We start from the raw sequence: 24,476 nt of genomic DNA on the forward strand, positions 1-24,476 counted from the left end.
ATGGTTATCAGTGCTGTTGAAACCAGAAAATTAACCGGGACATTTCTCATTATACAGAACTGTGCCATAGTTTTAGGCATGTAACACAAACTACATATTTGTTGATTGACATAAAAATGTAATTTAAAACTCAAGCAGGACAACAGCGGAAATTTTATGTATAGATTTCTATAAAAATTTTAGGAACATTTTCAGACATTTTCCGTGTAAATGTAACTCTTTCGGCTGTGATTTTTGCACTACCTTGGGTTAGTGTGTTCTCATCTTTATTGTATTCTTATTTGGTTAATAGGTCACCAAACTGGACTAACGTCAGACGGTCTTGATCGATCAGTGAAACCTGAGCTGTAGGAGCATCGGTTCAGTTTGTTTACTTTATTAGATGAGCTTGTTCTCGTGTTAGGTGTTCAGAGAGAACAGAGACTGTGCAGCACGGTGAGACTGTCACTCAGCTCCACCTTCAGTCATGTGTGCAGCTCGGAGGATGTTGTTTAGAGAGAGAGTGCTAAACAACAGAGGCGACTTTTTCCCCTCAGGGTGACAGAGTGTTGAACTGATAAGACTGGAACAATACAAGGATGATCCTGTCACTACGTTTGGGGAGATGCAGATCGAAAGGTCAAGGCCAGGAAGACACACAACTGGTTTCTGTGCGCAGATGGAAGAGAAAAGCTCCAAACAGACCTGTGGATTCACTTGAGTGTCTTTAAAACACTGTTGAACAAAAACATGATGATTGTTCTGCTGATCACTTGTCTGCTACAGAAGCCTCCGACTGCTGCCGGTGAAGGTAAGATGAACATTTCATTGGTTGTCTATTTTTGCATTGTCCGTATGTATATATATCTGTGGTTCTATGGTTCACTCTGATGGAAGTCAGAGGCTGAAGATTCTCCTGTGTCTGACCAAGAAAGAAGAAGAAGAAGAAGAAGAAGATTTCCCAACGTCTGTGAAGATTCTTATTCATCCAGGTCACGTTATCCAAAGAGTTGAGAAACTGATGAAGAAAGTTTCAGAAACTGATGCAGTTCCTCAGTTGAGGAACGAAACATCTTTCAAGCTACAAGAAGAAGTCCAGTTGCTTTCAACCAAACTCTTTGGACACATTTCCCAACTAAGAGAACTCTGTAATGGTTCATTTATTCCTGTGTAATCTTCACCATCTTGTCTGTACAGTTACGACACAGGAGTGTGAGTCAGACCGGACTCCACTCTGAGACCGTTGATAAACCATTCCATCTTCATCTGGAAGATTTAAGATTCCTGTTTGAGCCGGAACTGTGTTGATCAGTAGTACGAGTCATTTACTGTGACAGTGGAACCAGGCCATGGACTGATTCTTCTGCTCTCTCAGAAGCAGTCAGTTGTGACGAGGAGATGGACTGTCTTTTAGAACGTGGAGGGAGAAAATGCAGTCACATCATTCACGGGGACAAAATTAGACCCACTGACCAAATCCATCATTTCTCATGTCATTCCATACACACTGCCGTGGTCTGATCATTCATTTTACTAAATTTAGAACGACTATTTTTGTTATTACTGTAAATCTGCAGTCAGCTCAGCCTGGAGTACAACCACACAGTGATCCATCCAGTGACTGCAGGTCATAAGTGTTTACCATCTGCTGTCACCTCCTCTGCCTGTCAGAGAAGAGGATCTACTGCAGACCTGATCAGCCTCCAGCTTTTCCTTCTTCTCAGATGATCTTCACTGCCGCCTTAATCACGTTTTCTTTCATTTCTCTTTTCTTTTTCTACCTCCTAAATTACCCCGTTGACGGAGGCTGACAAGGCGAGAGCGTATTGATTGTTTCTTTGCTAAACTGTGTTTACTCTGATGCTTCGGCTGTTCTCCTGACTCTGCAGTGAATGTAGTCAACGCCGACAGAAGGCTCTGGGTAAAAGGGCCGTGTGCTGTTGTTCACTTCAATGAGAATTGACTGTGTTTATCGTGAAGAAACAATACAAAGGAAAGTGGGCAAAGATTTATTGTTTGCTTTTGCAGTCAGCGGACATTTAAACCCAACCACAGCAGGGGCTGCAGTTAGTTATCCAGAACCAAATCACTGCTAAAAGGTCATGTCAGAACTTTGACATTTTCTTAGTCATTTATCCAGTTCTGCATAATCCTTTTCAGGGATTGGAAAAGGGCGACATGCATAAATTCTGCTCCATCTATGACATGTTTCTAATACTTCCTAGAAAAACTCCTGTTTTTATGTCGCTGTTCCTAAGTCTGACCTTGACTTTTTGGTAAACTGCAGGTTTATAAACCGCTGTTGCTATTTATTAATCTTTATGCTAACAAATAATCCAACCCACATGTCTCAGCCTTGGACCCCTGCTCTGCCTACATCAGCCTGAATGAACCGTGGAGGAACACGGACTTCCACGTCAACCAGTCGTCTGGGGTTCCTCTGTGTGACAGCCACATGTCTGGTGAATGGTACCGATTCACCGGCATGGCTGGAGATGCCATGCCTACCTTCTGCATCCCTGAGAACCACTGTGGCACCCATGCACCCATCTGGCTGAATGGCAGCCACCCTCATCGTCAGGAGGGCATTGTCGGCCTGTCGGTGTGTGTCAGCTTCAACGACAACTGCTGTCAGTGGAACGCCAGTGTGGAGGTGAAGGCCTGTGCTGCAGGGTACTTTGTTTATCGTCTGCCCAGACCTTCCGTCTGTTTCCAAGCCTACTGTGGCCGTAAGGAGCACTGCAAACATATGATAATATTTACATTTTTCTGTGTCACTACCACAGTACTTTACAACCTCCTCTAATGTTATGTTGACATTTGTCTGAACCATGTATGGTTATCAGTGCTGTTGAAACCAGAAAATTAACCGGGACATTTCTCATTATACAGAACTGTGCCATAGTTTTAGGCATGTAACACAAACTACATATTTGTTGATTGACATAAAAATGTAATTTAAAACTCAAGCAGGACAACAGCGGAAATTTTATATATAGATTTCTATAAAAATTTTAGGAACATTTTCAGACATTTTCCGTGTAAATGTAACTCTTTCGGCTGTGATTTTTGCACTACCTTGGGTTAGTGTGTTCTCATCTTTATTGTATTCTTATTTGGTTAATAGGTCACCAAACTGGACTAACGTCAGACGGTCTTGATCGATCAGTGAAACCTGAGCTGTAGGAGCATCGGTTCAGTTTGTTTACTTTATTAGATGAGCTTGTTCTCGTGTTAGGTGTTCAGAGAGAACAGAGACTGTGCAGCACGGTGAGACTGTCACTCAGCTCCACCTTCAGTCATGTGTGCAGCTCGGAGGATGTTGTTTAGAGAGAGAGTGCTAAACAACAGAGGCGACTTTTTCCCCTCAGGGTGACAGAGTGTTGAACTGATAAGACTGGAACAATACAAGGATGATCCTGTCACTACGTTTGGGGAGATGCAGATCGAAAGGTCAAGGCCAGGAAGACACACAACTGGTTTCTGTGCGCAGATGGAAGAGAAAAGCTCCAAACAGACCTGTGGATTCACTTGAGTGTCTTTAAAACACTGTTGAACAAAAACATGATGATTGTTCTGCTGATCACTTGTCTGCTACAGAAGCCTCCGACTGCTGCCGGTGAAGGTAAGATGAACATTTCATTGGTTGTCTATTTTTGCATTGTCCGTATGTATATATATCTGTGGTTCTATGGTTCACTCTGATGGAAGTCAGAGGCTGAAGATTCTCCTGTGTCTGACCAAGAAAGAAGAAGAAGAAGAAGAAGAAGATTTCCCAACGTCTGTGAAGATTCTTATTCATCCAGGTCACGTTATCCAAAGAGTTGAGAAACTGATGAAGAAAGTTTCAGAAACTGATGCAGTTCCTCAGTTGAGGAACGAAACATCTTTCAAGCTACAAGAAGAAGTCCAGTTGCTTTCAACCAAACTCTTTGGACACATTTCCTAAGAGAACTCTGTAATGGTTCATTTATTCCTGTGTAATCTTCACCATCTTGTCTGTACAGTTACGACACAGGAGTGTGAGTCAGACCGGACTCCACTCTGAGACCGTTGATAAACCATTCCATCTTCATCTGGAAGATTTAAGATTCCTGTTTGAGCCGGAACTGTGTTGATCAGTAGTACGAGTCATTTACTGTGACAGTGGAACCAGGCCATGGACTGATTCTTCTGCTCTCTCAGAAGCAGTCAGTTGTGACGAGGAGATGGACTGTCTTTTAGAACGTGGAGGGAGAAAATGCAGTCACATCATTCACGGGGACAAAATTAGACCCACTGACCAAATCCATCATTTCTCATGTCATTCCATACACACTGCCGTGGTCTGATCATTCATTTTACTAAATTTAGAACGACTATTTTTGTTATTACTGTAAATCTGCAGTCAGCTCAGCCTGGAGTACAACCACACAGTGATCCATCCAGTGACTGCAGGTCATAAGTGTTTACCATCTGCTGTCACCTCCTCTGCCTGTCAGAGAAGAGGATCTACTGCAGACCTGATCAGCCTCCAGCTTTTCCTTCTTCTCAGATGATCTTCACTGCCGCCTTAATCACGTTTTCTTTCATTTCTCTTTTCTTTTTCTACCTCCTAAATTACCCCGTTGACGGAGGCTGACAAGGCGAGAGCGTATTGATTGTTTCTTTGCTAAACTGTGTTTACTCTGATGCTTCGGCTGTTCTCCTGACTCTGCAGTGAATGTAGTCAACGCCGACAGAAGGCTCTGGGTAAAAGGGCCGTGTGCTGTTGTTCACTTCAATGAGAATTGACTGTGTTTATCGTGAAGAAACAATACAAAGGAAAGTGGGCAAAGATTTATTGTTTGCTTTTGCAGTCAGCGGACATTTAAACCCAACCACAGCAGGGGCTGCAGTTAGTTATCCAGAACCAAATCACTGCTAAAAGGTCATGTCAGAACTTTGACATTTTCTTAGTCATTTATCCAGTTCTGCATAATCCTTTTCAGGGATTGGAAAAGGGCGACATGCATAAATTCTGCTCCATCTATGACATGTTTCTAATACTTCCTAGAAAAACTCCTGTTTTTATGTCGCTGTTCCTAAGTCTGACCTTGACTTTTTGGTAAACTGCAGGTTTATAAACCGCTGTTGCTATTTATTAATCTTTATGCTAACAAATAATCCAACCCACATGTCTCAGCCTTGGACCCCTGCTCTGCCTACATCAGCCTGAATGAACCGTGGAGGAACACGGACTTCCACGTCAACCAGTCGTCTGGGGTTCCTCTGTGTGACAGCCACATGTCTGGTGAATGGTACCGATTCACCGGCATGGCTGGAGATGCCATGCCTACCTTCTGCATCCCTGAGAACCACTGTGGCACCCATGCACCCATCTGGCTGAATGGCAGCCACCCTCATCGTCAGGAGGGCATTGTCGGCCTGTCGGTGTGTGTCAGCTTCAACGACAACTGCTGTCAGTGGAACGCCAGTGTGGAGGTGAAGGCCTGTGCTGCAGGGTACTTTGTTTATCGTCTGCCCAGACCTTCCGTCTGTTTCCAAGCCTACTGTGGCCGTAAGGAGCACTGCAAACATATGATAATATTTACATTTTTCTGTGTCACTACCACAGTACTTTACAACCTCCTCTAATGTTATGTTGACATTTGTTCAGATTTCTACGACATCTGTGATGAGGTTGAATGTACAGGACCCCCCTGTCCTAAGATGGACTGTCGCTGTGGACGTGGAACTGTTCTGGGACCAGATGGACAAACGTGTCTGGGTGAGATTAATTAGAAAAGGGTGAAGGAGAGAGAGGCTGAGGCAGACGAGCTGAGCTTAAAAAACAATTTCTAGGAAATATAAGAATAGCTGCATAAAACCTTCTTTTTAACCTGTCAACGGTAAAATCAAGATTTCTCCTTTCTCCGTACACCCCTGCTCGGGGCCTTACCACCGAGCAGCTTCTTGACTACCTCGTGGATCAGCCGGTCCTCAGCCTCTGCTTCCTCTACGGAAGGCATGTCAGTGGGATTGAGCAGATCCTCAAAGTATTCCTTCCACCGTACGACAACATCCCCAAACAAGGTCAACAGTTCCCCACTTCCACTATAAACAGTGTTGGAAACTGCTTTCTCCTCCTGAGGCGCCAGATGGTTTGCCAGAATTTCTTTGAGGCCAACCTATAGTTCTCCTCAATGGCCTCCCCACACTTTTCCCACACCCAAGTTTTTGCTCTCATTGCCACTCGAGCTCGATAGGACTCTTTCTTCAGCTTGATAGCATCTCTGAACCCCGGTGTGCACCACCGGGTTCGGGCATTGCCACAACGACAGATGCAGGAGACCTTAGGCCAAGGCTCCGTACAGCTGCATTAACAATGGAAGAGGAGAACATAGTCCACTCTGACTCAATGTCTCCAACCTCCCTCAGGAGGGTGTCCTAGGGTGTCCTGGTGCACTGATGGACACCCTTATATTTGGACATCGCGTTCATGGACAAACTGTGACTAGTACAGAAGTCCAATAACAAAACACCACTCAGGTTCAGATCACACCCCTCCAGGTGACACTGTCGTTGCCCACGTGAGCACTGAAGTCCCCCAACAGGATGATGGAATCCCCGGGAGGAGCACTTTCTAGTACTCCTCCCAGTGCCTGCAAGAAGGCCAGGTCCTCTGCACTGCCATTCAGCCCACAGGTCGAAAAACAACAGGGAGAGACCTTTCACCGACCCCAAGGCGCAGGGAAACGACCCTCTCGCTCAGTGGGGAGAACCCCAACACACGACTGACAAGCTGGGGGGCTGTAAGCTAGCCTACACCAGCACGAGCCGCCTCTCACCACGAGCAACTCCAAAACAGAAGAGAGTCCAGCCTCTCGAGGAGTTTGGTTCCAGAGCCCACACTGCGTGGAGGTGAGCCCGACTATATCTAGCCAGTATCGCTCAACCTCCTGCACAAGCTCGCCCCCTGCCTGCAGTGAGGTGACATTCCATGTCCCCATAGCCAGAGCGGTAGTAGTCCAGGGATTGGGCCGTTGGGGTCCCCGCCCACGACTACTGAAAGAACCAAATCACAAGGCACCGGCTCCTTGTGAACCTTCCTGAAGGTGGTGGGCCTACTGGAAGGCGGGCAGACGTCGCTTCTTTGGGTCGGGCTTAGCTGGATCCCGTGGGCAAAGACCCGGCCACCGGGTGCTCACCTGTGAGAACCAACCCCGGGCCTGGCTCTAGGGTGGGGGCCTGGTAACACCAAGCCGGGTGACGTGAACTTTCTTGTTGTCTTTGTTTAGCTCTCGTATTCTATTGTAGTTTTATTTTTTATACTTTGCACCAGAAAGTACCAAAGAAAAATAAAAAATTATAAAAGAAATGAATATAATTAAGAAATTAATTGAAACCTCAAACCCCAGAAGATAGATGAGCTTCATCACCTTTACTCTCTTCTCTTTTTCTTCTGTAATTGTTTATTGTCTTTTTCTCAAACGTCCTCAATGAAGGGAGCAGTGTTACATTATTCTCTGCATCTTAACTCATCGACTCTTCTTGTGCACCCTTCTTGTGCACCTGCTCCTCCTCCTCCCCCTCCTCCTCCTCCCCCTCCTCCTCCTCCCCCTCCTCCTCCTCCCCCTCCTCCTCCTCCCCCTCCTCCTCCTCCCCCTCCTCCTCCTCCCCCTCCTCCTCCTCCCCCTCCTCCTCCTCCCCCTCCTCCTCCTCCCCCTCCTCCTCCTCCTCCCTCAACCACAAAGTGAATTGCCCTGCGGTGATAAACTCCAGCCGTCTAACTCCCACTCCATTAAAACAGGTCTGATGTGATAATAATATCTGACCCAGGTGTGTGTTCTCTGCTCAGATGTAAATGAGTGTGAAAATGGAAACGGTGGCTGTGCTGAGGTGTGTGTGAACACCAAAGGCTCCAGGCGCTGTGAGTGCGGTCCGGGCCGCGTGCTGGATCAGGACGGACGCCACTGCAGAGGTACAATTATAATGTCATTCAGAGTGAGAGAGAGAGAGTTGGGTGAAGTCGGGAGGTGCACTGACTCCTTCATCATTTCCTGTTCTCTGTGTCGCCTCCTGCAGAGATAGCAGGCTGTCATGTTAACAATGGAGGCTGCAGCCACGGCTGCTCCTCACTGCAGGACTCGTATCAGTGCCACTGTCCCAGGGGGCTGGAGCTGGGAGTGGATAAACGCACATGTCAGGGTGGGTGTGTGTGTGGGTGTGTGTGTGTGTGTGAGAGAGAGAGAGAGAGAGAGAGAGAGAAATTCTGTGAGTGCAAATTGACCAGGAAGCCGAGGACGTTGACACATAGTAACAAGAACACACACCTACAGCAGTCTGAGAAGATGATTTGACCACATTGAGTTTCTCCAGGCACAGAGCCGTACAGTGAGGGGGAGAATTATTGATACTGTACTTAACAAAACATTTTAGGCAAGTATATTTGCTATTATTATTATTAGTCTTTTTGCGTCCTTTATCGTTTTATTTAATTTCTCTATATTTAAATCAGATTGAGCCTCTGGTTCTGAATACTAAATTGAACTACAGAAGATTTTTTGTTTGTCCATGGCCACAAGGAGGCAGGCTACAAACCACTTGAGTTTATATACTATTATATAGTATTTTAATAAATCTCTATATATGGATATAGGATATATACACACACACATATATATATATATATATATATATATATATATTAAGAAATAGTTCATGATGACTGCTGTTCACCTTCTAAGGCTGTTCACTTTCTACAGTGCCTGTCCAGTGTGATTCCACCTCTATTACTGTGTCAGTCCCCAAGGACCTTGTCGGCGGACTGGAGCTCTTCCTGTCCAACTCGTCATGTCGTGGTGTCTCTAACGGCACACACATCAATCTCAACTTCAGCCTGAAGACCTGCGGCACAGTGGTGGAGGTCTGACAGGCTAAGCTTTGAGTATTCACGTCAATATACAGTTCATGACTTGGCTGCTTCATTAGGAACATCTCTGTAGTACCAAGAGAATTCCTTTGTTGAGTATTGACATAGATGTAATAATTTAACTGTGGCTTCATATCGACGTGACGGAAGATCTCCTGTTCCATCATGTGCTAAAGTGACTATTGGATTGAGACCTGGTGACTGCAGAGGCCATTCAGGTTCAATAAACTCACTGTCATCGTCAAAGAGTCAGTTCTACAGGATCTGAGATTCTGCTGAAAGACGTCAGTGTTTTTTAACATGCACCTAATGAAGTGGGCAGTGCAGATAATGTGGCTTTTATTCTAAAACAAAGCAGTTGTAATCAAGTTACTGTTGTCTCTCCTCAGGTGACCGATGATAAAATTGTCGGCACAAACCTGGTGACAGGTCTTCCCAGGAGCAGCCGAGGCAGCAGCAGGGACCTGATCGTCCGCACCAGTAAGTTAGTCATCCCCATCACCTGCGAGTTCCCCAGAGAGTACCATGTGTCGGACAGATACCAGGCCAGTGTGCGGAGCTCTGCCCTGAAGCTTGTCGCTCACAGTGAGGGAGACTTCCCCTTCTTTTTGGAACTCTTCAAGACGTCAGATTTCTCTGAGGTCTACAGCTCCCCTCCTCAACTCTGTCTGCAAGACTCTCTGTTCTTTGGAGTGGAGCCCAAGGAGAGGGTGGAGGGTCTGTCTGCACTGGTGGAGAGCTGCTTCGCCACACCAGGACCCAATGCTGACCAGGCTGTGAAGTATTACCTCATCAAAGATGGGTAAACCACTTTTATCATCACATCTCCAGCTACAAGAACACAACAAACTGTTCGTCTGTCTGTAGTCAATTTCTCCGGACCACATGTGGAGTACAGATATCCATAATGTGGCCCACACATCAGTTAAGTGACAGGGTCAGCGTTGCTGTGTTGCTGTATAAATGTGGATTAGCATTTTAGCCCAGGAGCCTGAGCAATGCCTGCTTTGATACAGCCCAGAATGATCACAGAGCTTTCCTGACAGTTGGTCTACTTTTGTTTGGCCTCCTAACAATCATCATTTCCAACTTCTTCCATTTTATGTCAGCAGACATTCACATATTTTAATCTTTCTCTTTTTGCTTGTCTACTATTTTTTTCTGCAACAGTTGACACAAGCTGTGTTTGTTAAATGTAAGTTGAATTCCATCCTCATTTTGTTTTCAAACACATGGCCCTCTCCAACACACAAACTAACTTGACCAGCACACAAACAAACAGCAAACAATGATCCAACAGTGTGAGGGAGAGGTGTATATATACCCAGGGCAACAGGTGACACCAGTGAGACTGATCACAGAGACACAGGTGAGTGTGATCACACTGATTAACCCACACAGCAGCCAGCAGGAACAGGGCACAGACAGACCTCACATTACAGGCTACATCAGTAAATACGACACCGATGAACGTGTGGCGTAAAGCTCTTGGGCTTGTCATCAAGACTGGAAAATCACTATATGAGTGCAGATAATTTAGTAAAGTTTCCATCCTCTATTGGCAGGAATCACGCAGACATTTTCTCTCAGTGCGATTAAATGAAAACAAAGCTGCACAGCACAGCACTGAGACGGAGCTCGTCTTTGTAATCAACCAGTGGAGTTCTGCACACGCAGACTCCAGAAACTGCTGAATTCAGCCTTTTTAATGTTTTCCCATAAATTCACCTGGTACTTTTATTCCTGCAGCATTAATAATTCTTATAATAAATGTGTACAGGATCAGGCCCAGCTGCTCTCACCACGAAGCCCGGGCCTCAGCCTCCTGACAGTTATAGGACAGGAAGCGGCCACTCCTCCGAGGAAACATCAAGTGATAAATGCCCCCGGCCCCAAAGTCTGATTAGTGTAGAAGGAGAACAATAATGTTTGGGTAGAAAAATCGAAACTGCTCTGTTATCTTGGGAACGCTCATATTTGGTGATTCCAGAGAAAGAGTTGGTCTGAAGATGGAGTGTAGAGAAGAACAGAGGAGGTTTTGACTGTGTTTTAATGATTTATATTAGAACACATCAGTGTGTGAGGTCAGATGAAGATTTTTTAGAAATGGTATTTAAAGAAACCACTGACATCGTCATCATCATCATCATCATCATCATCATCATCATCACTGGTGTCTCTGAACTTCTTTTTCAGGTGCATCTCCGATGAAGCAGTGACACAGTACTCATCCAAGGACCAGCTCTCCAAGCACTACCAGGTTCCTGTCTTCAAGTTTATTGGCACAGACAGCCAAGTGAGTAAAGAGGTGCATGCTGGGAGACAGCTGGTGTTTAAAGGAATGTTAGGAGTGTGTTCATTGACTCTGTGATTTCACTGCTTTACGCAGCAGCGTTGGTTGGTTTTTCCCCTCTGTCTCTGCTCGGAATAAACTTTTGTTTCTCTTTGTTTGCAGCAAGTCTTCCTACACTGCCAGGTGTTAGTGTGCAGATCAGGAGACTCCCGTTGTGTCCAACGATGCCGCGGACGTGTACGACGGGGGATTAGAACCAGTGAAGCCTGGGACCGACACACACTCAGAGGAGGACCCATTTACATCCTGCCATAGTTGGAGAAGTGATGCAACGACAGAGAAAACCCTAGGACAAGTCTGCCGCACATGTTGTAATCAAAGACATTTAACATCATGGTTTGTTAATTTTACAGAACACACACACACACACGTGAACACCGTGTGTGTCAGGTTGTGGTCCCCAGGTTCTTATCATTTATCAAGTAACTGAACACAATTAAACTGTTCAGTGTATACAGTTACAGTATACAGAATAATAATCTGTAAGAAGGTTTTGTAAAACAAACTCCACAAGATGTTTCTATTGGTTGATATCTGGTCATATACAAACACAGGAAGTTCCTCATGTGTATATACAGTATGTAAACACATGCGGAGGACAAACTGTCTTCTTCCACTCAACATCACCCACATCACCCTCAGATCACTTTAATTCTACTTAATGCATCCCTGCATCTGCCACTTTGCCTGGCAGCACAATTTACTGACATTAAACTAAATGGCATTTCTATTAGGGACGATTCAGAGGGGCCACAGTTCATTTGTTACAGCCACAGCATCGCAACTGCTTTTCTGGGTCACACTTTCAGCTCTATTACGGCTTAGAGATTCAGTGGTTTTTATAATTTAGTCCAACCCGGGTTAAAAAAAAGGGAAAAACATTCATAAGTGTATTTTTGACTCATCTGCTCTCTATCATTAATGCCTCACATTTAAAAGTTTGTTAGAAAGAAGATTAGGTTTGAGCCAGTCCTGGAAGATGACGCCGATCTCTGCCTCTCCGTTCTGATAGTTCATCTTGAGTAAATCACTTCACTTAGAAAGTAATTACTTGTGGATTTCTTCAAAAATAATAACAGATACCAAACCAATAACTTAGATCAGATATTAACAAAGTGTGTGCTTGGCATGGTAGACATTTCACACTGGGCAAATTGTTCCTTTATTAAATATTAAACAGCAGCAGTGGCGGCGGTGGCACGCCATGAACTGTGTATTACACATTAATTGTCTCTGTTCCTAAATGGAGTCAATGATTCCAGCTCCAATATTGTTCCTGTAAGGAAATGTGCATGGAGTAATTTATGGTAATGGAGTCACAAAGGCCCGAAAAGGCACAAATATGGAGAGAATATTATGTATGAGCCGTTAATTAAAATTGTGAAAGTCATAATCAGACACTCAACATTTGTTATTACATTCTATGAATAAATTCCACCATATTCTTCATTTCCAATGTCTTCATTTTAAACTTAGACGATGAAACTCATAAATACTGTTTATGCATTAATGTGTGAGGATACTTGATTTGTCCAATCAGTGTCTGCAGGATCACAGTTCATCCCTCTCCTCTCCGTCACAGACACACGCTGACCTCTGGCTGTTCATGTAGGGCCTGCAGCCCAGAGTCCACACTGTGTTGTACAGAACGTCTGCCACTGAATCACAGGCTGCGGAGAAAAGACACAGATTAACTGTTAATATTTGAATTCCAAACATGTGAGACGCTCCTGCTGGTGCACGAAAATACCAACATTTATATTTGGGCATGGTGCAGAGTCACAAAAATAGTTAAGATGTTAGGGTTTGATGCAACCATTAACCATTAACACTGGTCTAAACCAAGTGTTTAGATCAGTGAACATGGGTTCCTTATATAGGGAACTCTAATTATATATATGTATATACACACATATATATATATATATATATATACACATATATATGTTTTGTCTTGCAGATTTCTCTTTTAAGATTAGGACGGGATGACATAGGTGAACAATTTTCAAATGTATGGATTATTTTGTACAATATAGAATAATTCAAGTTTTGTGGCGCTGATGTTGGCAGTGTACAGCTCCTAAAGAAAAGTGATTGCTCTGTGCCGTAGCAGCATGACCTCAGACAGTGGTCTGTTTTGAGGAGTTTTCTTATATCTAGCTTAAGTTTTTTTTAAAAACCTAAACACAATATGGCGGATAATAAAAACAGAACCAACACCTCTATTGTTGTTGTTATTGTTATACTGTGTTATTGTCAAGTCCTCAGTCTTTGTTCTTGTCTATTGTTGATGCCTGGACTATATATTTTCTAACACCATATCTCACCTTGGACTTGGACTTGGGACCCAAAGCCCAAGCTCTTCTTCAGGTCAGAGCAGATGCCCAGCACACAGGAGCGGAACTCGGAGTCACAGTCGTACTTGCTGGTGCCACACGTGTCGTAGCATGAGTCAAGCTGATTGCAGCACTGGGTCATGGCTGGAATCCCCAGGTCCAGCTGCCAAAAGAGACAGAAGCTGGCATTAAAATGTTGAAGTGGCTCTAATATATGGGCCGTGTGATGTAGCGGTACGCTGTTGGTGCTGAGGAATGGCCACCTACAGCTGCATTCACCTGGAATCCCACCAGAGAGGAACTGCAGCCATTGGGCTCTGGACGCACGTAACCAGAACGAGGCTGAGGAACTTCTCCTGAGAGACAACAACACAAGTCCACATTGAGGTTTATGACCAGCTGGATGTCAGTGTGTACTTATCAATCAATCTTAGATAAGATGTAACATCTGTTTGAAAACATCAGCTCTGATTGTGTAACTGGGTACAAGACGTCTCCCTCCATGACTGATAAACAGAACCTGGTCAGATGTCAGGATCTAGTGAAAAGGCCCCTCGTCATCAGTGACTGATGAAGTCGGAGGAGAGTTGGTTCAATGTGTCAGCTGAAGTCTTACCGTATCTGCAGCGGTACTGACACACTCCATCACGCCCACCCACCAGCTCCACCAGGGAGTCAAAGTACGTGTGCACGGTCTGGAAACTGTCTCTGATTGAGTTGATGCTCCAAGTGTCGTTCTTCTTATCGGCTGAGGGTTCTACTAGTGATTGTTTCGGTTTGAGTGCTTTAATGTCGTTCCCATCTTCTGTAGACGAAGGGAGCTCTTGAGTTTGAGGAGCAGCGTCCACAGCAGCAGGTCCGTCGGTGTTTTTATCCGCTTCTGGATTGTCCACGCCAAGAAGTTTACCAAGGAGATTGTTACCAGACAGGGTGTTAGACAAAGGTTCCTCTGCTGCAGCCTCACTACCTTCTACAGCTGGAGCGACATCTAACTTCTCAGCAGAATCCTCCTTCTCCACCTCCTTGTCTTGAGCCTGTAAAGAGACCAAGGAGGCACACATGCCCGTAGACACACAGAGGAGGAGAAGAGGAACCAAAATCCGGAGCAGCATGGCGTTGGTGTAGAAGGCTCTCTACATGGGACGAGGTGTTGTCAAGAGGAGCGCAGCTCAGACAGTGAGGCACAAAAACACACTGTGTTTTCACTGTGTTCGGTCAGCCACACATCAGACTTTAACCTCTGATTAGCTCATAGCAGACAGCAAGGCATTTCCCCTTCTGAAGAGGGCAAAGGTCACTGCCTATCCATCAAAGAGAAATCAGCTCTAATCTTCTCGTCCTCAGTAAATACATGATAAAACATACACATGAAGATTTCTTGGAGGAAACAAACGCTGTATGGAATTCATGTTTAACTGAACTCCAACACGGGCTTTTCAGTGCGGCATTTTTTCTCAAGTGTATTTGCTGCCCTCTTGTGTTTAAATAGAAAAGTGATCCCAAAAATGTTAAGAGGAGAATGATTCTTGATCTGCTAAATGCTGGTGTCAACCCAGGGAGGACTTTACAGTCTCGGTAAAAATCAGTGAATCCTTCGTGATGAACAACTGGTAAAACATCAACATTTAAAAAATGATGAGCTAAAATGGCTGCATACACAAAATAGACAAAGTGATGTGGAAATATTTAATTAATAGTATTTTTTACTACAAAACAGTGTGAGATTAGCCAATTATTTTAAAAGAAAATAAATTGTCAAAAAAATATATTTTTCCTTCAAAATGTTATCTGTGAAGTCCATGTCAGCAGCTGTGACCAGTGAACATTACCGCTGTATGGCTTGGCTGGACTTCTCTCTGTTCAGCACCATGTTGATTTTATTTTCTAGATTCTTCAAAAACAAATAGAGATGACACAAGACCATTTGACAAGATATGCATTTCTGAAAATATATCCATGATACTGTGGAACAGAAAGCGTCTCTTGCCTGGTTGTTGCTCTTCAGACGGTCATTTGAGACAATCAGTCGCATCGTTTCTTTCTGGGAGCAAAAAAAAAAAAAAAAAAAGGCTTAAACCTGCAGCTGAATGATCTGTTCTAGTCATTAATGCTGTTTTAGTTTTAGTTATGGGAGACGGATGAAGTAGCTTTGCCCACCTTCAGGTCCTTGACGTGTTTCTCAGTGGCAGTGGTCGTCACCGTGGACACCAGCTTCTCCTTCAGGTCTTGCTCCAGCTCTTGGATCTCCATCCACACCTCCAACACCTGACGCCTCTTCAGCCAGACACTGTTGGAGTCTCTGTTGAAGGTTTCACTGTCCTGCAGCACTGATACACATATCATTTTTTGTCTGATTTCAGAAAATTGATTTATCTCAATAATCATGATAAATCAAGATAAATCACAAACACTATTAATCCTGATTTATTAGATAAAAAATTCGACCATCCTAAAAACTACTTATAAAAACTTACTGCTGAAGTCAGTCTCCACAGAGTCGGTGATTGACAGATTTTGTAGTTCTTCTTTGAGCCTAAAAATAAAACAGCAACACAGTGCTAATCAATTAATCAATAATTGACTCCTGCATCACTCATGTTCCTAAAATTTTTTTTATTATATGTATATTAAATATACCCATAGATTAAAAGCCATTTTTACTGATTTACTGTTTATTCTCTTTCAAAGCTCTGCTGGCCTCCAGCTCCAGTCTAAAGATTTCCTTTTCAGCATTTTTCAGCTCCACTGATGTTACTGTACTGTCTCCAAACTCTTCAAGTGAAGCCTCCAACATCTGTAACAACGAGAAAACATATGTAAAAATCAGTACTTTCACTGTTTGCCACAATTCAATTATCTTCTTAACTTTGCCTTAAAAACAACTCAAGATACAACAGGATTAGATTCAGATTCATCAAACTGAGATCGGCACTCGAGTTTCACATTAAAAAAATGACTCTTGTAGAATTATTTCATGTTAATCTCAAGTTTATGTAATTCAAATTTAATGTCAGATTATATATTCTGTTCATTATTTATAACACACAAATAAATTGAACTTTTTATTCATATGTTATGAAATTTGACAACAGTCCTGTTATTCATCGATTCTCTTTTCGTGTTATTCAAATTTACGGTACATTTAACAGACTCTTGGTCAGATTTACCCCGTCGGGCGCCGGTGACTGTGGCGCCGTCAAGCGGTGGATGTACAAATCATAATCTGTCTGGAAGAAGAATTAAAAAACACCCAACATTATTAGTGTTACAAGAACAGTTATATATTTTTTTTTGCCAAAGTTACTTAGTGTTTGCAATCTGACTAACTGTGACTAATACAGTTAGTCGTAGTCATATCCTGTCACAGTTTTACCAGACTTTGGCATCAGGATTATTAACAGCCTGACCTTTTATCATAATAAATAAAGTGAGGAAAATTATGAAATAGTTTATTTCTAGTCATTTTGGAGAGAGGAAATAAAAAAACCTCAAACACACACCAGGACAGAGTGATAATAAAACCAACAGTGTCCTGCGGTGACCTGCTGCCTGACACATGGTGACCTGTGTGCAGCCGGTGCCCTACTTCAGAACTCTACAGCGGGGGACTCATTCCTTCTCTCCGAGGGCCTAATATCTGATGGCAGATGCTGAAAATGTGTGAGTGGGTTACAGACGAAATGGAAAAACCTTAATTTCCCTCAGGATGCGTCCAAATACTGGCGAGTGTTCACATACATCATCAAAGACGTCACTGAACACCGCAAGTCGGTCTGTGCTAGGCCAGCTCTGCGCCGACAGCTTCTTAAGCCCCTGGACATGAGGGAACACAAACACACAAAGACACACACATGAACACACACATTGATGCAAGTTTAGAGGTGTGTCATCGACCGAGCATGTCTTTATCCATGCACCACCTGAGAGAAAAGTTCATCGGGTGTTGAATGAATGAAGATTTTAATACAAGCTGACACTTTTAAGAGCCTTTTTAAAATAAAAACACAACAACATGGTTTGTGTTAAGAGCTTCACCTTTTGTAGTTTCCTCTCAAGCATTTCAGCAACATTTATCCCAGCCCAGAGTTTCTGCTTGGCTACATGCTGCCTGCCAAACCATTGTTTAGTCTTTAGCTGGTCTTCATTATTCATTCCTTTTTGGTCAGAAACACTTGAGTCAAACTGTTGTTTTCCCTCTGGATTAGATAAAGAGTTTGGCTTTTTCTGGGAAATAGCGTTCATCTGGACTGAAACATTGCCTGAGGAATGACGGATTATGTAAGGAAGACTAATATCTTGTCTCCTGTCTGCATGTGATGAGGGATCCGGAGCCTGCACTGGTCTTGACACAGAAACAGTTCTGCTGGTGAACTCAGCACAACGACTCTCCGTGTGGGTCAGTGTCTTTGTCTGTTTCAAGCGGACCGTCTGATGGTTAGCGGTAGCTCCTTGTCTCTGTGAGTTGGTCCATAAGGACTGCTTTGTGTCCACGTAGGACTGACTCTTGTTTAGTGTGCGAGGCCCGAGATGACCTGAGAGGTAGGTCAGAATGTCAGCCTTCTGGCCAGCTTCAGCGGCCTGCAGCAGTTTATGGACATCGCTCCTGAAGCTCTCAGGTTTCGACCTAGAGTTGCTGAACATAGCTGTGAAAGTATAAGACACAATACTGCGTTGAGTATTTACAGGAGGAAATATTACGCAGCTGGTGTTTTTACCTCACGTCCGAGAGCTTTTCAGACAAAGATGTGAGAAGTAAAATAAGTGAGATGGAAATGCAAGCAAATGTTCACAGGACAACAGTTACAGCTGTTATCATTCATTGTGTAGAGACAAAGACTGACAGTAAAGTTAAAGATACTGAGCTTTTCAAAATAAGAGACCAGGATGGATGAGATTAAAAATTAGTAGAGCTGCAAACAGCTAAGTTTGAATGTCTTAAAGGTGAAAGGGTTAAGATGGTTTTGTGGTGTTAATAGATCACTGACTTGGCGTTGGGGATTGAGACGGATATACTTTATGTACTGTATGGGATTATGAGGTTTTTTTCTTTGTAGATACAGTACAAAAAGTTTGATGTTTTTATTTGAATTAACCCGGATGGAGAGACCTTTGAAGTGAAGTTTACATGTTGGATCAGATTCAGATTCAGATTTCGCCCCAATAATTTCGCCACCAGATGTCACTGAATCCTAGACACTGTTTTTCAATTTTTACCACATGCGGGATACGTTCTTACAACAGACCCGAGATGCATTCCTCGTCTGTAGATAATCAAAAATTAAAAAGAAAAAAAAAATAAATCGTGAAAAAATAAAGACAAATACATTAAATTGAAAAATACGAAGGTAACGTCGTCAAAACAAGAACTTCCTTTTACAACTTTTCTCGCGGTAAAAAGAACACAGGTCGTTTTCCCCTCTTGTTTGATTTCTTCAATCTGAAAGGTAATCGTGTAAGTCTTACCTGTGTATCAGCAGTCTCTTTTGGGAGGTTATTTAAGGCAGGAAAGTTGTAACCTTCCTCTGAAGTGATCTGTATTTCAATCGGTTGTCAGGGAGACAAGTCTGCAGGAAACTAAAGTCGAGATTTTACAGGAACTTCCGGGATTTGTAAATCACACTGAATATGTTGTTAAAACACACGTTATTTATTTATTTAATAAACAATAAAAAAAAATGTTATTTATTTATTTAATAAACAATAAATAATAAAAAAAGTATTTATTTAATAAATAAATAAACTAATTATTTCTTTGTTTGTTTATAGTTGCAGGTTTGAAAAACGTCACAGTCTCGTCACAGCTATTCTCAACGAGCATTTCACGGTTGAGGGGCCGTCATGAAGTGTAATACTTACGAAACTTACGAGAGAAAAAAACAGTAATGACGTGAATTTGTCGTAAAGTCATAGGCATACAAATTCTTTTGTGTTTTCACATTCTGGGATGGCGTAAAGTTACTTTGCAGCAATGACAAATTCTTGCACACGGTAACCCAATTAACAGATGATTCATGTAAACTGGTTGTTGGGGGAATTTTAGCAAATCGTGTTATTCACAGTGACTGAGTTGTTGTGTGCAACTAAACACACAGTCATGACATGCAGTGTAAAGAACAGAAATGGAAGAGGAGAAAGAGTGAACGTCAGCCTCAGGGCTGGACAGACTAGAGGAGGAGAGCAGCACACAGATGGCAAAATTGAGCAGACACACAAATGTGCTATGACTCATTGGGATTAACTAGGTCTACACAAAGGAGTTTGTGCTGTTCTTTGTACTAATAATCACCAGAGAAGAGAAATGCACGTGTGAATGTGAATGGAGGAGACAATATATTTGGCAATTATTCTTTTATAGTTGGTTGCTTTTAGAGTCATAATTCACCAGCTTAATAAAATATTTTGCTAATTTTTAACCAGTTTTTCCTCCAACATTTTAGCATTTTAGATTAAGACTACATTCTCAAGGACAATTCAATTAAATTTAAGGTAAAAGTTAACTTCTGGATCTCCCTTGGCTACAATGAGGCCTTTTCAGATTGTTTCACCTTTAACTTCTGGCTAACTTCATCAACATTCCTTTCTGGGCTAACTATTACTTTAAGTTTTTGACAATTTTTTTGTTGAGTTTGCAGTTTCATATATTACTGACCATTTTCCAACACAGTTCTTAGTAGTAGTAGATTCCCATTTTGGCTACTTTGAATCTATATTTTCTAAATTCTTGCCCAGCTCACACCTGTACTTTGACCCAATACAAACATTTTCAGTAATATCTTTTACTTCTGTCTCGGGAAAAATTAAAACAATGTAACTTCATTCTTTCCGTAATGATTAGTTATTTCCGGACTATATTTTCGCTCTTAGCCACATTTTAACTTTCTCTTGGAAGTTAATAAGATTCTCACTCAACTTTTTGGCAACTGTTCAGTGAAAAGTTTTTCTTGAATACTATTTTGGGACTAATGTAAAAAAACTGCTTTATAATATGAATTTGAATCTTAAAGACACTGACTGACAAGTCTGTACATTTTCATCCTCCTTTTCATTAAAAAAAAAAGGCAAAATAGGTACATTTTTATTCTACACAATGGCAAAATGAAAGTTCTCTCACAACAAGATATTATCTGACTTAAAGTGTCAAGTGACTTGATCAGTGTAATTAGGACAAGACAACACCAACTGAGACCAGTGTGTTCTTTTCAGGTATTTAATAAAATTCTTTTGGACTACTGCTCTTACATTTACAGTTGAGACATTCCTCAGTTATTCTGGGTAACAGTAACATGTCCAGATGGTGTTGTTTATATTGATGTTTGCTCTGTACAAAACAAAAAGACAAACATTTATTTCATTTTGTATAAAAATATAAGTTAATTTAAATGTAACTCTAATTAAGAAAATAACAATAGTTATAACAGCAATAATAATATTTATCATCAATAATAATATTGATAAAGATCATAAGCTAAACATAGTGCAGACAATGGGATATATCTGGTGCTGAAAAGTAGAACAGACAGTGCAGTGTTATGGACTTAACCATTTACTCGTAAAGGGGGGAGAGAGGGGTGAGGAAGGGTGTGGGGAGGGCAGAGGGGCAGAGATCATCAGCTTTCTTTCTCCTTCTCCCACATTTGTGCATGCGCGCACACACACACACACACACACACACACACACAATAAATTCAATTCAATTTAGCACCGTCAGAGCAAATGTACTGTTCAAAGTATTTCGTATGTTTGTACGCAGCATACGCAAATATAAACGTCTCCTTAGGTGCATGGAGTTGTTGCTCTTGGCTGAATCTAACTGGAAGCCATTCTTATGAGTCACACAGAGCACATCACTGAAACTGACAGGGTGCTGTGAACCCACATGCCCCCAGTAAGGATCTGGTATCAACAAAACATTCATCCAAGTGTACATTCACGGGGGTGGGGGTGGGGGGGTAATGATGCGAGGTGAGGTGGCTAGGAGCACAGTACCAGTCGTGAAAGAAATGATTAATCCTTGGAGGGAAAATTGTCCACTGGATTGACATTTTCATAAAAATAATTATGTCCTCTTGGAAGATTTTGGGAACGCATCTGAAAGAAAGAGTCCAAGTGTCCTCCCTGGTGTGACGATGGAGACTGAGGGAAAAAAAGTTAAAAACCTACATTCCTCCTCTCTTCTTGCAGTTCCATAAGCTCACAGTTACAGAGCTGCCAGTGAAGCTGCTATGTGGAGAACGAAATGGACAAAGTTCAGTGTTGTCACCAGCAAGGACACTGACAAATGTTAGGGAAAAAAAGACCACATAGGCTGCTAGCTAACCCAGCCCTCAATGCTCAATTTAATTACACCATTTAAATTCACCACCCTTTCATCTTTCAGGTCTTGTGTCAGATATATAGGTTCACCAGCATTTTTTTGGTAAAATTATATTAGGAATGAACCAGTTCCCAAAGAGGGAACTGTGATACTGTTTGAGAGATAGATCGACTTTATTTTTATTGCTGTACACAACCAATGCATCCTCCCTGTAAAACCCATTTGTGAAATGGGAGCAGTGCCTGCACTTTACTGCACAAGGGTTTGAGTATTTTCTCCACAAACTGGCAGCCCTGTAGCCACAAGGTCACAGGCTGCTGAGGAAGTCAGGAGTGGCAGAGAAGTATGTGATGGCAGTGCACGACCTGTATAAGGACTGCAGGACAAGGAGGATGTTGGCAGTTGGAATGACAAACAAGTGTAAGGAAAAGGAAGAGGAAGATGCAGGAGGAGAAAAGGGAAAACTTTCAAAGATTAACAGTTTTAAATATCTGGAATCAATCATTTAAAGCAAAAGAAAGTGCATAAAAGTGCTAAAGAAAAAGTGAGATCAAAGATCAGTGGTAAGGTTGTGTGTGACAAGATAAAGGTTTTACAAAAGTGGACGTGTCTAAAAATAAAAACACGTCTGAAATGGCTGCACTAAAGATGCTGTGATTTTGAAAGAACAAAATCAAAAGGAAAAGTAAGGTAAAAGAAACACGGAGATGTGATAAAGATGCTGACAAGCAGGAGGGAAAAACAAGTGACCTTGGGAGAATCCATTAATTAAACCATCACTATTATGAACAGAAAAAAAAACAGCCAGAGTGAGTGAGCTTATCTATTTATATTAAAACTGACAAAATAAATAGTGAAAAAAAAACATCTTCCTTTCTGGAACACAAAGGTCACTATAGTTCAATAACAGGCTCTATATGTGTTTGTTACCATCTCACCACTATGTGTCCCCATCTCCTACACACTGGACCGCTATTCACATCGGTCTTAGCCGTTTGGACACACCTACAATATTTCAGGGAGAAATGCTTCAACTCATGGCCAAAACCCCACAATATACTTAACTGATAAATTAAATATTACTCTCATGTTCTAGCATAATTTGTGAATGTGTGAATTCGGACTGTTCTAGTAACTCTAGTAACTAATTCTATTGACTTAGACTGTAGACATGGGATCAGATGATCTGATGATGATGAAAAAAAAGATTTACTGTAAAACAGGTCACTGAATCTAAGGGGATCTGGGGACAGTGCTGTGTGGTCCACCACAGGGAGAAACATTATGACTATCCTGTGATTGCCTTCAGATATGTCAACATTATCAAACTCATTTCATCACAGTTCATCCACGTTTTCGTGAAATATGCTGCAGGGGGATTCCTGCGATCTCCCAGAATAGGCTGTATCACTATTTTTTTCAAGTACTGCAAAGGATCTTTGCTCTAAAAGTGTTAAAAAAATAAAATAAAATCTGAAAAACCACCTTCTAATTAAGGCAGCATTTCACCATACATCTGCTCTACACATTCCTTCTGTCTCTGGGAAACGTTTGCTGAAGTAGTGCCTGTACGATAAACCTACCACAGAAGGCAAACAGTACCGTTTAAAAAAATAAAATAAAGTTGAATCTTGTTGAATCGTCAACAGGATTTCACATATTGCCTGCAAAAGGTTCAGAGTAAGGCCTCTGCAAATACAAGACCATAAAAGAGTCAAAGAAATGACACATAATAATAAAACAACCAAAACAAGCACAGGTCCATTCTACCAAATAAATTCTCAAACTGAGTGGACGCAGGGTCACGTGTCAAGTCCCTTAGTTCCATCAGCTGTCAGTCAGTCTGTGTGATTGGTGAAACTGCCAGTGTTGACACCTCTGTCACCCTATGAGGTAACCGTGTGTTTTTGTAAAGTCAAGTTGCCTTAAGCTGATTTAGCTGTTGTTCGCTCACGATGTGGGCTCCTCCTCCTCTTAAAAGTACAAAATTCCAGGGCCGTGGCAGGATGCAGGTTCTGTTCCTTTGGTGGGCCAGGAACCCCTTTGGTACTCAGTTGTCCACCTTGACAGGGCCAGAATCACGAGTTCGAGTAGGCACAACATCCTCCACCTCACCTCGTGCAATCTTCTCCCACTGGCCCAAGTTCTCCCTGCAGAGACAGAACACGTCATTCTGCACATCTGTTTTCAGGACCATAATACACCAGCTCATACATTTGTCATTGTAATTGAATAGAAATATCTGTGTGGAATGGAACAGTGGGTTTTTCAAATGAGGCTCTTTTTCAGCTGCTGAAAAACCCTTCAGTCCTGACAGTGTCAACAACAGCAGAGAAGTACTGAGAAGAAGTCGGTGTGTTAAGTATTGTGTACCAATAGGTAGCAGTAATGAGGCCTAAAGAATGAAACATGAAAAGTGCAAATGCGATGAAGAAAAATATAATCAACACAAAACTGTTGATTGATTTAAATGACTACAAATGCACTTGTACTATTAGTTAGAAAACTTGAGTTAATGTTGTTAAAACACATTCATGTCATCGGCCAGGGTTTTACAGCTGTAATTACAGCCCCCCCCACTGAGAAGCCGGGAAGTTCTGC

General features: G+C 42.3%; 4 protein-coding genes across 10 annotated transcripts in view; 1 reads left to right on the plus strand and 3 right to left on the minus strand.

Moving 5' to 3' along the window:
* The first annotated feature begins 556 nt into the window (after positions 1 to 556).
* oit3 (oncoprotein induced transcript 3) lies at positions 557 to 12,674 on the plus strand. 2 transcript variants are annotated; one of them, XM_025060777.1, is made up of 9 exons: positions 557 to 790; positions 2,334 to 2,708; positions 5,618 to 5,728; positions 7,799 to 7,921; positions 8,026 to 8,148; positions 8,706 to 8,866; positions 9,262 to 9,674; positions 11,069 to 11,168; positions 11,328 to 12,674. In XM_025060777.1, the coding sequence occupies exons 1-9, from the start codon at positions 730 to 732 to the stop codon at positions 11,478 to 11,480; spliced, it is 1,620 nt and encodes a 539-aa protein (XP_024916545.1). In that variant the 5' UTR covers positions 557 to 729; the 3' UTR covers positions 11,481 to 12,674. The 2 variants fall into 2 exon arrangements, with proteins under 2 accessions (XP_024916545.1, XP_008320499.1); XM_008322277.3 differs by lacking the exons at positions 557 to 790; positions 2,334 to 2,708 and adding exons at positions 3,377 to 3,604; positions 5,144 to 5,518.
* On the minus strand, positions 12,671 to 14,820 carry pla2g12b (phospholipase A2, group XIIB). 2 transcript variants are annotated; one of them, XM_008322279.2, is made up of 4 exons: positions 14,178 to 14,820; positions 13,841 to 13,917; positions 13,553 to 13,724; positions 12,671 to 12,895 (listed from the first exon to the last, which is right to left on the minus strand). In XM_008322279.2, the coding sequence occupies exons 1-4, from the start codon at positions 14,671 to 14,673 to the stop codon at positions 12,777 to 12,779; spliced, it is 864 nt and encodes a 287-aa protein (XP_008320501.1). In that variant the 5' UTR covers positions 14,674 to 14,820; the 3' UTR covers positions 12,671 to 12,776. The 2 variants fall into 2 exon arrangements, with proteins under 2 accessions (XP_008320501.1, XP_008320500.1); XM_008322278.2 differs by having other exon boundaries at positions 13,829 to 13,917.
* A 391-nt stretch (positions 14,821 to 15,211) lies between these two features.
* LOC103387575 (uncharacterized protein C6orf118) lies at positions 15,212 to 19,172 on the minus strand. 3 transcript variants are annotated; one of them, XM_008322276.3, is made up of 9 exons: positions 19,025 to 19,172; positions 17,597 to 18,204; positions 17,252 to 17,374; positions 16,729 to 16,788; positions 16,231 to 16,355; positions 16,036 to 16,094; positions 15,719 to 15,888; positions 15,549 to 15,602; positions 15,220 to 15,452 (listed from the first exon to the last, which is right to left on the minus strand). In XM_008322276.3, the coding sequence occupies exons 2-9, from the start codon at positions 18,200 to 18,202 to the stop codon at positions 15,387 to 15,389; spliced, it is 1,263 nt and encodes a 420-aa protein (XP_008320498.1). In that variant the 5' UTR covers positions 18,203 to 18,204; positions 19,025 to 19,172; the 3' UTR covers positions 15,220 to 15,386. The 3 variants fall into 3 exon arrangements, with proteins under 3 accessions (XP_024916547.1, XP_024916546.1, XP_008320498.1); XM_025060778.1 differs by having other exon boundaries at positions 15,215 to 15,602; XM_025060779.1 differs by lacking the exon at positions 16,729 to 16,788 and having other exon boundaries at positions 15,212 to 15,602.
* A 1,580-nt stretch (positions 19,173 to 20,752) lies between these two features.
* The window catches only part of pde10a (phosphodiesterase 10A), a 46,090-nt gene continuing 42,366 nt past the window's right edge, over positions 20,753 to 24,476 (minus strand). For all 3 annotated transcript variants that reach the window (XM_017037541.2, XM_025060757.1, XM_008322275.3), the window contains one exon: positions 20,753 to 24,025. In XM_017037541.2, coding sequence (XP_016893030.1) covers positions 23,926 to 24,025 — 100 coding nt within the window. In that variant the 3' untranslated portion in view covers positions 20,753 to 23,925. The remainder of the gene's footprint in view (positions 24,026 to 24,476) is intronic.

This window comes from Cynoglossus semilaevis, chromosome 12 (genome assembly GCF_000523025.1).
Source record: "Cynoglossus semilaevis isolate Cse_v1.0 chromosome 12, Cse_v1.0, whole genome shotgun sequence".
In the NCBI taxonomy this organism is placed as follows: Eukaryota; Metazoa; Chordata; class Actinopteri; order Pleuronectiformes; family Cynoglossidae; genus Cynoglossus; species Cynoglossus semilaevis.